Here is a 13,950-nt window from a genome sequence, read left to right as displayed (position 1 = left end):
CACAAATACTTCACAAGGGTGTTGTGAAATGTAATTAATTAATACCTGTAATGCACTTTGATGTCCTTGCATGAAAAGTCCTATATAACTACAAAGCATTTTTGATGGTATAAAGCAAGAACTTCTTGCTGTCTTGCCTTGGCAAAGAGGCTGACTAGATGTTATCGGTTCTGCTGTTTACATGTACAGAAACTGCTGCAGTATGGTTTGGACCCTGTTTTGTTTTTAAAGAGTAACATGGTAAAATGACGGAAGAGTTAATTTGGGGGTCTGTTCCCTGTAACTTCAGGGAGTGGCCAGAGGCAACTTCATCTTTACTGTCAATGAAATAAGCTAAATAGTCCTTCAAAAAAAAAAAAAACAACTACTAAAGCCCCATATCTAAAGAGTAAGTTGAGGTATCTATGCATACCGGTGTGCCCTGATCACACCTGCAGTAACTGTACTGAAGAACTTCTAGCCCAAGCTTGAGGAAAAAGCTGTATGACATGAGAACTTAATCCCACATTTAAATGATTGCGTAGGGCTTGCATTTCATAGAAGTCAACTGGCTCCTAAATAAGAGGCTGTTCAGGACACATTTTGTTGACTATTTTTGTCCAACCTGCCGTTAAGACTGTCCCCTTTGCAGTTTTACTACTTAAGTGGTAAAGACCCAACTTGGGATTGGACTGAGGAGCCCTGATTCTGCCTTCATCACAAAATGCCCAGTGCTGTCACACCAGCAGACACAATTGCAGAGCCTGTGCTTTAATTTACACTCATTTGATAACTAATGTTATAACATGGGATGAAGTGGCGCGGTACGGCCCTTCCCTTAGTGGGCTTAATGATGTATGTGCACAGTGGAGGGATGAACGTGCAACTTAAAATGTTAACATTTGCAACAGGCTTGCCCAGCGCTGCATCTAAAGATGCACTAATGAGTTAATGACAAAATACAAGTGCACTGACTCCTGTAATTTAGAAAACTGGAGCTGACGGAACCTTAATAATCCTGCTTTTCTTTCCCAATTAACACTGTTTACTTTCTGCACTTCTTGACCTTGAAAAGCGATCCTGCACAATTCCACATACTTACTTCCACCTTCAGCCCTTACAGCGTGAACACAGCACCCGGACTGTGCAGTGTCACACTTGGTTTAAACAGGATTATAAAACTAGAATAAAACTCCATATAAACATTTACTCCACATTTACAAGATGTATTTTGCAGTCAGTCCTCCCAGGACAGCATAACTTCACCGCACTCAGCAGTGTCATTATGGACTGAGAGCAGCACAGCCGCCATAAGCATCTGCTCCTTCCCTCTCTGGCTGCCTGCACCCGCTTTCTCTCTGTTCCTTGAAATCTAAAACTGGCTGTAAACTTGGACATGTTCATTTTGCCAGCACAAATAGGTAAACGCACACATGAAGCACACCGCAAAGGGCTCAGGCTCTTTGTATGCTGTCATTCCAGCAGCCGCCTCAAAGCTTGGGAACGCCCTGAGTTGCCTGCGAGCAACAAGGAACTGCTCACAAGCCCTTTTTGGCCTTTTACTTTTGTTTTTAATGACAACTTCTCCCTCTGCTCACCCAGACCGGGCCGGGAGGACCGCAGGAGCCCGCGCATGGCAGCGCCGCCGCGCGACCTTGGCCCGTCCTGCCCGGCGGAGCGAGGGGGAAAGGAGCCAAAGTCCAGCTCAGGTGTGAGCAGCTGGAGGCAGGAATATGCACAATGAGAGGAAACTGGGTGCATCACCTTTGCAAAAACAAATAAACAACACATTTGGAAAAAATAAAGCCCCCCAAAACCAACTTGGACAAAATCCTTTCTTTCCCCCAGCAACAGCAGGTTGCAGAGCGTGAAGTGTTTTCACACTGAAAGCATGGCAGCCTTTGGGAGCTTTCTCTACAGTCTACAAATAAACAAAACCCAGGGAGTGTTTTGCATTCAATAGTTAATCACAGTTGGCTGAGTGTTTATATTTTTCTTCACTGTAAAGGCATTCTTGGTCCGCCTCCCAAACAGCTTGTTTTGTCTGCGAGATTTAATCTTGAGTGGCAGGACTAGGCGCAAAGACAAACCTCAAAACAATTCTTATTTTTCTATAGCAAGATGTCAGGATGTAAAAGCGAACTTCCCTGCAGACAGGACCCTCAGGTTGGCATGCACAGCGCTTCCGGCTACAATTTTCAGTCTGCCCTGATACGGTGGCCACAAAGCAGCCCATTTCATCTGGTTTTAACGCTTTCCTGCTTGTGAACTGCTCTTTAAATAGCCTAAACAACTCCAAACAACCTGAATTCAGTGCATGTTGGACCAGTTTCCAGCCTCGGCTCCTCCCTGAAGAAGCATTTTGTTTGTATACAGGGAGCACTGGCACCACATGCCCAGCCTACTTTCAAACCCAAACATGGGTTTCTTCAAGGCAACATCAAGGTACCTTTCATAAAAATGAAGGGATGATGCAATATGTCTATAGTGCTTCAAGTACTCAAGCTATTCTGCTCAAAATTGTCTTAGGCAGTTATTATACTTAAGAGCACCATGTTGTACTGACATCAGCCACGCTAATGCAGCTGTCTCTAGTAACACAAGTGACTGAAAAAGTACTGGATTTATGTCTTTGCACTTCTAAGATCCAAAAATGGCTAGAAACAGTGAACTTTGGTAATCTCACCACTTTTGATCTTTATTTCATTTCCATGTGCTATTGCCTCTGGACAATCTTTAAGGCAGATAATATCAGGTTGTGCTTGGTTGTGCTTAGATCTTTATCACGGTTTTTTTAAAAGTTAATAAAACCATGTCAAAGTTGCCTGAGAGGTATGTCTGCAGGTCACTTAGTCCAACGTTTTGCTTGAAGCAGGACTATCACCAGTTGCTAGATCAAGACTGGCACAGCTTTGCCTACTCATGTCTCAAAAATCTCCAGGGAGATGCTCCAGCCTTTGGGGGCGCCCCTTCCACTGCTGGACTGTGTCCTCATGGTGGAAAGGCTCTCTGCCCCAGGCTTGGTATCCTGGACATTTGTGCCCGTGACAGCATCGTTTTTGGAGGAAGAATTTTTGATAAAAGTCTTCCCTGTAAACATAATCCAATAGAGCCTGAAGGAAAAAAAAAAACCCATGAAAGTCACTGCAAATTCATTTCAACAGCTTCTTGCAGCTCCCCTAATCCTGTGTATGAAACACATACATGGGTATATACTTCTGGTACTTCTTTCCTGTATATGCTTTAAAATCAGTAGAAATGGTTCTTAGCAAAGATGGGGTCTGTACAAATCATACGTTACGTGGTGCTGGTGACCTCCAGCACCTCCTGAGAATTTTCCCCGAGGTGTCTTCAGCTATAGGACCTACTGCTCGAGCCTGCTCCATGGTACCTCTGAGGTGGAGAGGTAACACTTCACATGGTATAGCTAATGTGGGGCTCCTTCTGCCAGGGTATATCAGTGATGAATACATGGTCGAATTTTAAAAAAGGGCCAAATAATCACATGATGAATTGCTAAAACACCATAAGAAAAAATAACACTAAATTCAACAAAATGGTGGTTACAAACAAAGAAGAAATACTCCTATCATCAATAAACAAGCACAAGAAACCCAGGTGATTAGATTATATTGGAATCTCACTTTCTTATAAAGTATCCCAGCCTCGGCTAATGCCAGAGACAGGGAATTGTATTTGACCAAGCGTTGTCCTGAAAGACACCACCACCTCTTGGAAAACCAGGCACCCCTGAGTGTTGTTTGCAGCCTTGCTTTGAAAAGCCTTTTTCCTCATGAGCGGGCATCTGCCCAGCTTTGCAGTGAGCAATCCGCACTGGGGCTGAACACCCATCCAGTGGAAGAAAGGAAGGCAGGATCAAGTTGTGGGGGTTTTTCATGCAACTTGCCCGCAATGAGCCTCAAGCAGTGGCTGAGTCACTCACAAGAGTCCCGGGTGCCATTAGGACCAGACACGCCACAGCCCAGCGTATAATTATACCAGCCACCACCGTGCGGAAACTGCTCGATTTAGCTATCTGACCCCATTAGACAGAAGCTGTTATTTCTTCTTGGCTACAAGTGCTGCGTGTGCTCTGCAGAAGACGAGTCCAGCTCTCACAGCACACAAACCATTCACCCAAACTCACCTCTTTCTTTTTGGAGCCAGAAGATGCTGCCCTGGTTCTCGGTTCACCTGTGGGCTGCCTGATAGCAGCCCTGTCGTCTGGAGGCAGAGATGCTGAAACACAGCAGGTACTGAATACAAGGGACAGGGAGATGAGCACAGAAAGTCTAGGAAATGCAACAGGCCGTGGTTATCTTTCAACAGAAAGCAATTATAAAACCACCATTGAAACAAGCCACAGCACTGAAGAAATGTAAGAAACAAGCTGTTTCAATAATACAGGTTTTTATTTGGATGTTTTTCTTCCCCTTCTCATAACAAGGACAGAAAAGTTCAGATGGGAAGCTGGTTGCTGATGGCCCCTGAACCTTTTACGTGCTTCTACATCTGCCGATGCAAGGAGAAAGTTTTCTGCAGTATCCACTCTCCAGCAGAACAGAGGCAGCCAAACAGAGAGCAGGCTCAGTTGGCCAAAACACACAAGAAATCACCCTTAGCTGGCAGGGCTGTATTTGAGTTGCAGCTGGATTTTGCAGCTGCCTTTTCCTATCCAGGCGTTCAGACGAAATGCCCGGCTTCAGCAGCAGCAGCAGGGTGGCATTCCCCTCTGGCACAGCTCCTCTCTCGGGTGCAAAACTGAGCCCAGAACCAGCTGACGAGCAACCAAAGCAGGTTACCTCCTGCAGCTGGGATCTCACAGAGTGGGAGTGAGGGGAACCTGGGTAGCCGAGTCAGCTACATAGAACGATGGAGGCTATTTTGCTGATCCTCTGATGAAAACCTGGATGCTGCTGACACCAGTGCTACAGCTCCTTCAAGAGACACAAATAACCTCAGCGCTCTGATTTTTAAACAAGTACTAAAAAACTTGTGCTGAAAGGGACAGTGGAATAAAAGAAACAAGATGTCAAATTATAAACAGCTTGAATAATTTGGAATAAACACCAAGGAAATAAAACGTACCCTGTTTGCTGGCAGACTTGATGGCTTACAAAGCACTCGCCCCACCCAAATCAAGGGTTTGAAACTGAGCAGCAGTGGAACAGAAACCCCTGATAGCATTGGATTTGCTTTTCTCTGGTACTGCGTTGCCATCCTCAGGGATAGAAAAAGTATCATTAGGGTTTAAATAGAATTTGATGAAAACACGGAGCACCCCAAGGATCAATTTTCACCACGGGCAGCTGCAGCACGAGGCATTAATTCTTCACCCTCTCTGGTGACAGGAGAAATGCAGAGAGCTGTAGGCACAAATAACATTAGACTTCTAGTGTGTATTTTGCTTTTCGTGCCCGCAATTAAACGCTTGCTTTACTTCCTGTTGTCTAAAACTGTATTTATTCTTTAGCGCTGCAAGAAAAACCTCCTGTATTTTTTTTTTAATTTGCACTGGAGACATGTTTGAAGGCCCATATTGTAGACTCAGCAAGTGGCAGGGCAGCCGCCAAACCTTGCTTCCTTTGTTGATTTCTTGATGATTTAGGGCCTATTTTCAGCAGCTGATTCCAGTTTCCCCCCTGCCTCTTTGCTTGGTAACCACCATTTTAACAAAATGGTGTTTGTGCAGTGCCTTGGAACCAAGAATTGAGCTTTTAAATGTAAGACAGGGAATAAAATAGGAAAAGTGGTACTAAAATCACCTGCACGCCATGGCTTTTCAAGCCACACGCTTAGAAATAAATGGCAGAACCCTTGAGTTCTCACAGAGCATTAGACTGCTAGTCCTATTTCTTACGTAGCTAAAATTGCTTGCATGTTTTTGATATTTGTGTTGTTTACCTTCTTCCAGTGCAAGGTTTCAAATTATTATCCAAACCTACAGAAACCTATAAAAAACATATTAAAAAACCCCTGTACTGCTGATGTACATTGTTCAGACTTTTACTGGCTTTGCCCACAGGGACAAACCCTATTGTTTCAAAGTACAAACAGGAAAAGATATAGCCTGATCAATGGTTTATTTAGGTGCAGGCTTCCTTCAGGAAAGGAGAATACACTTTCCCCCTGCTGCTGCTAAGATGCAAATCAAACGAAGATTTGGTGCAAAAAATGTAGCCAATACCAGCAACATTGATTATCCTCTTTGTTCTCAGTAACAATAAATATCTTCTCAATATTATTCTCTTATGAAGAATACAATATTTAGCTTAATAAATAAAAGACAGTTTTTACAGTAAGACTGATTATTTTTACATCAAATCATTCCATGCTTAATGGAGGTCCCTATGATGTCTGCACACACTTGAGTGGTTGCCTTGTTGAAACATAAACCTCAAACTTGCTAAAAATAGCAGTAACAAAATTGTCCGAGAACAAGAATCTTACAGACACCTGAAAATAAAAACTGAAAAGGAGATGACTGAAGGGATTTTCAGTAACATGTAAGAAGTAAGAAACAGCATAACCTTTAGGTTTAATGAGTATTACAATACATCAATTACAGAGACGTAAGTAATTTAAGGGAAGAGCGTTCACTGGCAGGTCGGTCTGGTCACAGGCTTCATTTGCTTGGCAGGCAGGGACAGCACGCTGTAATTAACAGCCGTGGCCAGAAGCCGCGTCCAAAGCTTGCTGCACACCCGTCTCACAGAGCTGGAAAGGTGAGAAACTCCCCGTCTCCACTGACAGAGGACACTGCCCCTTCACCTCCAGGTACAACCGCCATGTAGATCTGGTATTAGAAATGTATTCCACACCTGCAGGAGTGACCCTCACATGCTACTACAGGTTTCCATTCCTCCTGACACAGGAGGAGGATGCCCAAGTAGCAGTTCCTGCTCACCACTTAAACAGGATTTTGACCCTTGCCAAACCCCTGGCCTGATATTAGGCAGCACTGCCCGATGGTGGCTAACCAGACCTACTCCCCGCTTGCCCCGATAAGAAGCCTCTTTGTGTACAATACCTCTGGTAAGACTTAAGGTACCGCACTCCACTGCTAAATCTTGTCTCCCAACTGACTCACCAAAGATGCTGATTGCTGCAAACACCAGACAGGATGAAAACACAGAGAGAAACACGCCTAGCGAGGATCTAACAATGCGTAGGAAATCCATGCTAATTCTAGCAATGATTTATTTTCAAAAACTGAGTCAAGTCTACTCCATATATGAACAGGAAGATGTTCAAGGATACCGATGGTACTGAAAAACATTGCTGATTCAGCAAACAAAGTGCACTGATCAACAAAGCAATGACCAGCACAACAGAAAGATCAATGAAAACCAAACTACATATGATATAGTTAACTATTCTTTGTTCTTCCAGCTCTTTCTCCAGTCTTTCCAGCAAGTTCACAAAACATATAACTTTCAATCTGAAAGACCTGGTATAACTTCTAGCACAGTGGATTATGTACGTGGACGAATAAAGGCTTGATTGAAGTTTGCACTTTAAGGACCTTTGGAAATTATGCATTAATAGAGATTAGTAAGTAGAGATTCACTGCATTCTTTAAATACAAATTATGACAGAGTAGAATTTAGGCTTGCTGATATGTTTGTAACAATCGCTATTTTTCTCCTGTGTTTTGTGGTTCTCATAAACCAAAGAAACTAGCCTAGCTCTGACTACTCCTTGTAAGGGCATATATCACGTAACAGGAAAGCAAGCGCTGAAAGTCTCACTGCCATTAAACTGGTCACAATGGATATTACCATAAAACAGGAGAGAACAGAAATAACTCCAATTTATTAGATTAAAACTTTTGTGGCTAACTTGATTGCCTTCAATGAATACTTGATTCGATATAAAATTATTCAAGCCGACTCTTGTTTCTGATGTAGAATTTATATGGTAATGCTCCTTCTGAAGAGCTCACTCATTTTCATGTCTTTCGTCCCAATACCCCATGTGTAGTGCTACCACCCCCGAAACATCATTTGGAGAACTATCAGGAAGGGCTCCATAAAATACTGTGGAGGTCAGAGAGCGCAAGGCTGGTTTTGAAATAAGGTATATGTTCATTGAGTGTAAGAAAAATGCATTTTCTTCTAATCTGAAAACTGTCAAACTTGCAGACTTTATCTTAGACACAAACAGTTCAGTTTCTCAACTTCTACCTTTTTTTTTTTTTTAAACATTACCAGCTGTAGCATGATATCAGGGCTGCGAAGATGATGAGGGGTCTGGAGCATCTTTCTTATGAGGAGAGACTGAGAGCTGGGTCTGTTCAGCCTGGAGAAGAGAAGGCTGAGAGGGATCTTATCAATGCTTATAAATATCTCAAGGGTGGGTGTCAAGAGGCTGGATCAGACTCCTTTCAGTGGTGCCCAGTGATAGGATGAGGGGCTACAGGCATAGACTGAACCATAGGAGGTTCCATCTCAATATGAGGGAAAACTACTGTACTCTGAGGGTGCCAGAGCCCCAGAACAGGCTGCCCAGAGAGGTTGTGGAGTCTCCTTCTCTGGAGACATTCAAAACCCACCTGGACACATTCCTGTGCCACCTGCTCTGGGAGAACCTGCTTTAGCAGGTGGGTTGGACGAGATGATCTCCAGAGGCCCCTTCCAATCCCGACCATTCTGTGATTCTGTGATGTAAAATTAGACAAACCATTTGTTCGTTTCTGTATATACTAGTGAAAAGTTGGTGCAACTATTGAATTCAAGATGAGGAATTGCTGGTTTAGGCTTTTTACATCCTCCAAGTCTTTTCTTACATGGTTTCTAAAATTCTTAGTTCTTTAATAATAAAGCAGTCCTTTGTCCAGAATTACTAGGATTGAGGTGAAGGATGCATTTTTGGTTGAAAATGAGTATTAATTCTGAAGAGCGGACCTCTTTTTGCAACATTTTGCAATTGCTAGGCTTTGAATGGCGGTAACTTCTGAAAAGATTAAAAAAAAAAAGCTAAAGCCACTTAGACAATCAGGTACATAATGCCAACACTGCGTTCATGGGGCAATCACTACAATACTGAATCAAACAGAAGGTTATAAAAGAGTCCAGGAATCTATTGACGCAACTTGAGGGTTTCGTTTTTACCTTTTGAAGATGCTAGAGATGGTTTCTGCCAGATTTTGAACACTATAAGAACGGATGTTTTTCATTAGCCACCCTCCTTCTCCCAGCCCATTCACAAGAGTTTGCTTTTTCTTGAATACTTGTGTGTGGCTTTGACTTTTACCTGAAGAAACGCAAATGTGAGATCGTTCCGCTATACTGATCGATGTCTGTTTTCAGTCATTTCAAGTCGTGCAATTACAGTTTCACATAAAACCATGACCCTCCACATCTGCTGTAGGTCTTGGTTTCAACACAAAAGCCTAATGCAATGCCTCCATGGGGAGAATTCAGATTCAGACCTTTGGAGCCCTTTACAGCTCCCAGATAACACGAGGGGGTGGGTCACAGGACAGAATATGCCCCCTCCTCCCTAGATCTGCAGTAAGACTTCTGATTTGTTTGAAGCTTAATTTCTGGGCAAGAACTTCAATATTAGACTAAAATTTTGCCTTTAAACTAGCTAAAAAATACCCGTAGTTTCTAGAGGCAATTTTTTTGGATAATTCTTAATTATTAAGCTTCACTGCTCAAAACCCATCTACATTTCCTACATGGACATTCCACTGCAAAGCACTATTTTCAATGTAAAATAACAAGTTTTAGAAAGGGCAGGAGAATCCTGCCAATCAAGTAATTTGATGAGATTTCATTGCATAAGCAGACAGTGGTGTTAGAGTGAATGATTTCAAATTAAATGTTTTCCAGTGCCACTGTATCATCTGCATACTATTCATTTAGTTCCTCATATTTAGCAGAAGCAGGGCACATTTTCCATAGCCCATTTATAAGCAACATACACTGTTAATTTTATTCCTTACTGGAAAGTACCCTGGTCTATTTACAAATTAATGTAGGAAGTGACATCGTGACAGTCAGCCCCAACTGGTGCGCCTGACACAAGCGTGAAAGAAAGGATGAATAAATGGGATTTTGCGTTTGGCATTTCAGAATTAGGGGAGGCGATGTTTCCAGTTATATACACTTAATATTACTTCTGAGAAGACATGTTGAACTAAAGCTAAATACCTATAGCCCTACATTATTTCATCAGTTATTTTCCAAGACATCATTCATTCCTTTGTTGAAAGTTTGCTCTTTAGCAATATTTATCTTGCTTGGAAAAATTGCAGGTTTGTGATGGAGATTTATTTTGTTATACTGATTTATATAACTAGTTCCTTGCACAGTGGTAGCGAAGAAGTAGAACTTTTTTGTAATGGCAAGAGGAGTTCATTAGAAAAACACCCAAAATGTACAACTGGAAATAAAAACAAAGCATAAAAACATAGCATTTAATCTACGATGAGCTTTCAACTGAAACATAAAAAAAACCCCAAAACAACAAAACACAACAAACGTTCAACACCCTGCCATATAGATATCAGACCAACTTGAAAGGCACTGAGAATTGAACTGTGCAACTCATATCCATACCTGTGAGAATAACAACCACAGTGAGACGCAAAGCTCCAAGGCAGAATATGGCACCGTACAGTCCATGAGGCATTCCCGGTACATACGGCAGTTTTATATTTTCTTAGGATAAGCTGGAAATGTTAACTAAAGATACAAATTACACCATATTTCTGTGGGGAAAAAAAAAATACAATTTACACCATCTGAAGTCAAGGAAACAAGGCCTAACACACAGGATATTGTGCTGGCACAAGAAAATGTTATCACACCAAAACACGCCCTTTTAGATTTAATCCAGTAGATACATAAAGGAATGGTGACAGCAGAGGCAAAGGGACAGGACGAATATCAAATATCCCATTTTAAGCATGCTAATGATGTCTTTGTTTCAGAAATCTGACAGAAACTGAAGCTACTAAAACCATTTCAGAGGCAAGAATGCACGTTATTAAGACAGTCCAACCCACTTCCAGGAGTTCTTCGTGTGGGCTGACAAGCGCAGAGTGAAGGATCTGTCCAGTGTCATCTCCGTGCCCGCGGCTGCCTAGAGCTTCCCATTAGCAAATGCTGCCTCCTGGAACTGAGGGACAAATGTTTTGAAATAGGCCCTAGTGAAAAAAAAAAAGAAAGCACATGGTTAGGAAAGAGCAACCTTAGAACATGGAGCGTGCAGGTATGGAGACCAGGTTTTAACAGGGAAGCATCGTGTTACCGTGCTCAGTCCGTTATTAGATCTCATACACAGGTAGCGTCTTTCTTACAAGCTTTTTATGTGTAGATGATGATACACTTCCTAAACAGAGCAGTACTTCTTTCTTCAGTGTCCTCACCACTAACCTCCTAATGCAGCCAACATCAGTAACTTGACACTGTCACAGGAGCCTGGCGGACCGCTGTCACCGGTCAGAAAAGTGCAGTTAATTAGAAGAACTTAGTTCTTAGGAAAATTCACTAAAAGAGAACTGGTCTTGTTTTTAAACAAAACCAGGACAACTGTCCATATTTTGTGCAATGCAAAGCTCCAGAGATAAACTCTATGATGGACTGAAAAATACACCTTTGAATGGTTGTAATAGTGAGAAACACTTAAATGAGCCCCAAGTGCGACTATGCCACTGCCTGCAGCAATTCTTCACCAGGCCTTTTTGATGCAGTTGATGTTCACCATGTTTGAAGAAAGCTTCATGTGTGGTACCACAGGCTCAAAGAAGACAAGTCAACAGAGCAGGAAAATCATGAAGATAAGTCAGAAAACATGCAGGAGACAGGTTCTTTGTCTCTTTACAGAAACCTTAGAGCAATAATAGAGAGTCACGGTCGGTGGCAGTAGTTTACATAAGACGCAGTGAATACATACTAACACCGGGGATGAACTGTAATTCCTTTTCTTGGGTTCAAAGTCAGAACACTGTTCTATAAATTAAGATGTGCTTTGTATATTTTGGAACTTAGTCTACCTTCTCTACAAACAATTGAGTGACTCATAAATCTGTAAAATGAGCTGAAACAAAATATCCAAAACTAAGTTGGAACCGTACCTTTGAGTTTACTGTACTGAAATACTCCACCATGTATTAAACATGTTTTACATGTCTCAATGACACCCTTCACTGGCAAATTATATTAGAAGTTGCTTCATCATTCTGACTACTGCTTTCTGCACCAAACTTTCACTTTGTCTGCTTTTAAAAGTATTTTGGTTTCTGTTCATATCACTGGTCTTTACAAATTTCTATGCAAGAAGAACCTCCTCCTGTTATCCCCACCAGAAAAAAAAAATCTAAAGTGAGAACAACTGGAATTACGTTCATTGCATTACTGATCTCTCTGCTGCTATATCTCCTGAAACAAACACACTCTGATAAACTTCACAATCGTGATACGTATTTCACAATTTGGATGGAAGTTTTGGCAGTCACTGAACACCAACTATACCTCCTCACACCTAAAAATGTCACAAGATGACAAAAGAGAACACTCGCCACTCTTTGAAAAGTTGTGCCTGGCAAATTAATTAACAGATAGCTGCACTCAGCTTTTGTGTAACAGCTGTAAACACACACGAGATGCCATCCAAAGGTTCACAGAGCAATAGAAAGTAAAAGCATTTCTGGGCTGAGGAGCTGAGGCCAGAAGTGGAAAAGCAAAGCAGCAAAACCAGCATCTACACTTCACAGCACAGGCAGATTGTGCTGTGTGTTGGAAGAACACGCTCTGGTTTACCAAACTGAAGTTCAGAAAGCAGCCCTCACAGCTGTGCCCACAGAAGTGACTGTCCATCCTGGCACACAGAGTACGCAGCCAGCTGGGAAGGTCCGTCTGTCACCAGATCTTAGCAGTGGAACGCCATGGTTGGAATTGTGTGTTTTCAGCATACATTTGAAATTACAGCCTATGTATATCCCAGTCAGCTCTACACTGTTTTGCTAGCTCAAGGAACATCACTTGCTCATTGTCAATGCCAAGATCTACCATCTTTTTATTTCTCCTTGCATTATCTGTCCTAACATTTGATTACATTTCCTCTCCTTGCTTATTTTAAGTAGCTTCTTCCTTCTCCTTTGACAGCTTCTCTGCAGACTCTTCTTCCATGCACATGCTCTTCTTACTGACTTGATATATGTTACTTAAAACTTCCCTCTTCCTAAACTGTAAAAAAATCTCAATATTTAAATGGGATATACGCCGAAGTGCGCTTCTACATTTTATTTCTTTTCTGAAACACCTATTTCATAACATTCCTATGCTTTGTATTAAAACCATGCTTACTGCATTGCATTTCAGTTATTTTTCTGTTAGGTAAATTCCAGAATGAATACTTCTGGTTCCACATACACCCACCCACGCCATCTTTATCTACATCAGCACCTTTTCTTTTCACTGATTCCTGCAGAAGAGCTTGTAACCTTTGCTGCAAAACTAAATCTAACCTCTCCCTACATTCTGATCAGATGTACTATTTCAAAGAGGATGTTATTTCACTGGTAGTTCACATAAACCTCTTGGAGATATTCCATACGCTACAAAAATTCCATTAGTACTTCATAATTTGTAAATGCCTACTGTTTTCCTTCCATACTTTAAAGTACATGATTAAGTTTGCCCTTATCTTTTGTGGTCTTGTCCAGACTGAAGTAAATGTAGTACCAAACGATTACCCAGGGTAAGTTCCTCCATTTCTGCCCCCCTCCTACACACCATAGGTATCTGAGATTAAAGAGATTCTGGAAAAAACTTTTAGATAATTATGGTTATCACACACACAAAAAAATAAATTACCACCCTCAACCAAACAAGACTCTGCAAAGAGATCCAACCCCACAATATACTTGATAGAACTGTATCAGTCACAGCCCATTTCACAGACTGAAGAGGAAAGAGGAGGAAGCGGGAGAAGGGAGATTAAACAGACTCAATACTA

General features: G+C 41.8%; 1 protein-coding gene across 2 annotated transcripts in view; it reads right to left on the bottom strand.

Moving 5' to 3' along the window:
* Positions 1–7,343: 7,343 nt before the first annotated feature.
* Positions 7,344–13,950, bottom strand: part of BABAM2 (BRISC and BRCA1 A complex member 2) — a 172,846-nt gene continuing 166,239 nt past the window's right edge. For both annotated transcript variants that reach the window (XM_065058171.1, XM_065058172.1), the window contains exon 12: positions 7,344–11,137. In XM_065058171.1, the coding sequence (XP_064914243.1) occupies positions 11,074–11,137 (64 nt within the window). In that variant the 3' untranslated portion in view covers positions 7,344–11,073. The remainder of the gene's footprint in view (positions 11,138–13,950) is intronic.

The sequence above is a fragment of the Columba livia genome, chromosome 3, assembly GCF_036013475.1.
Source record: "Columba livia isolate bColLiv1 breed racing homer chromosome 3, bColLiv1.pat.W.v2, whole genome shotgun sequence".
NCBI lineage: Eukaryota > Metazoa > Chordata > Aves > Columbiformes > Columbidae > Columba > Columba livia.
The sequence above is the reverse complement of the archived record's forward strand: the minus strand, read 5'-3'. Positions and strand labels throughout refer to the sequence as shown.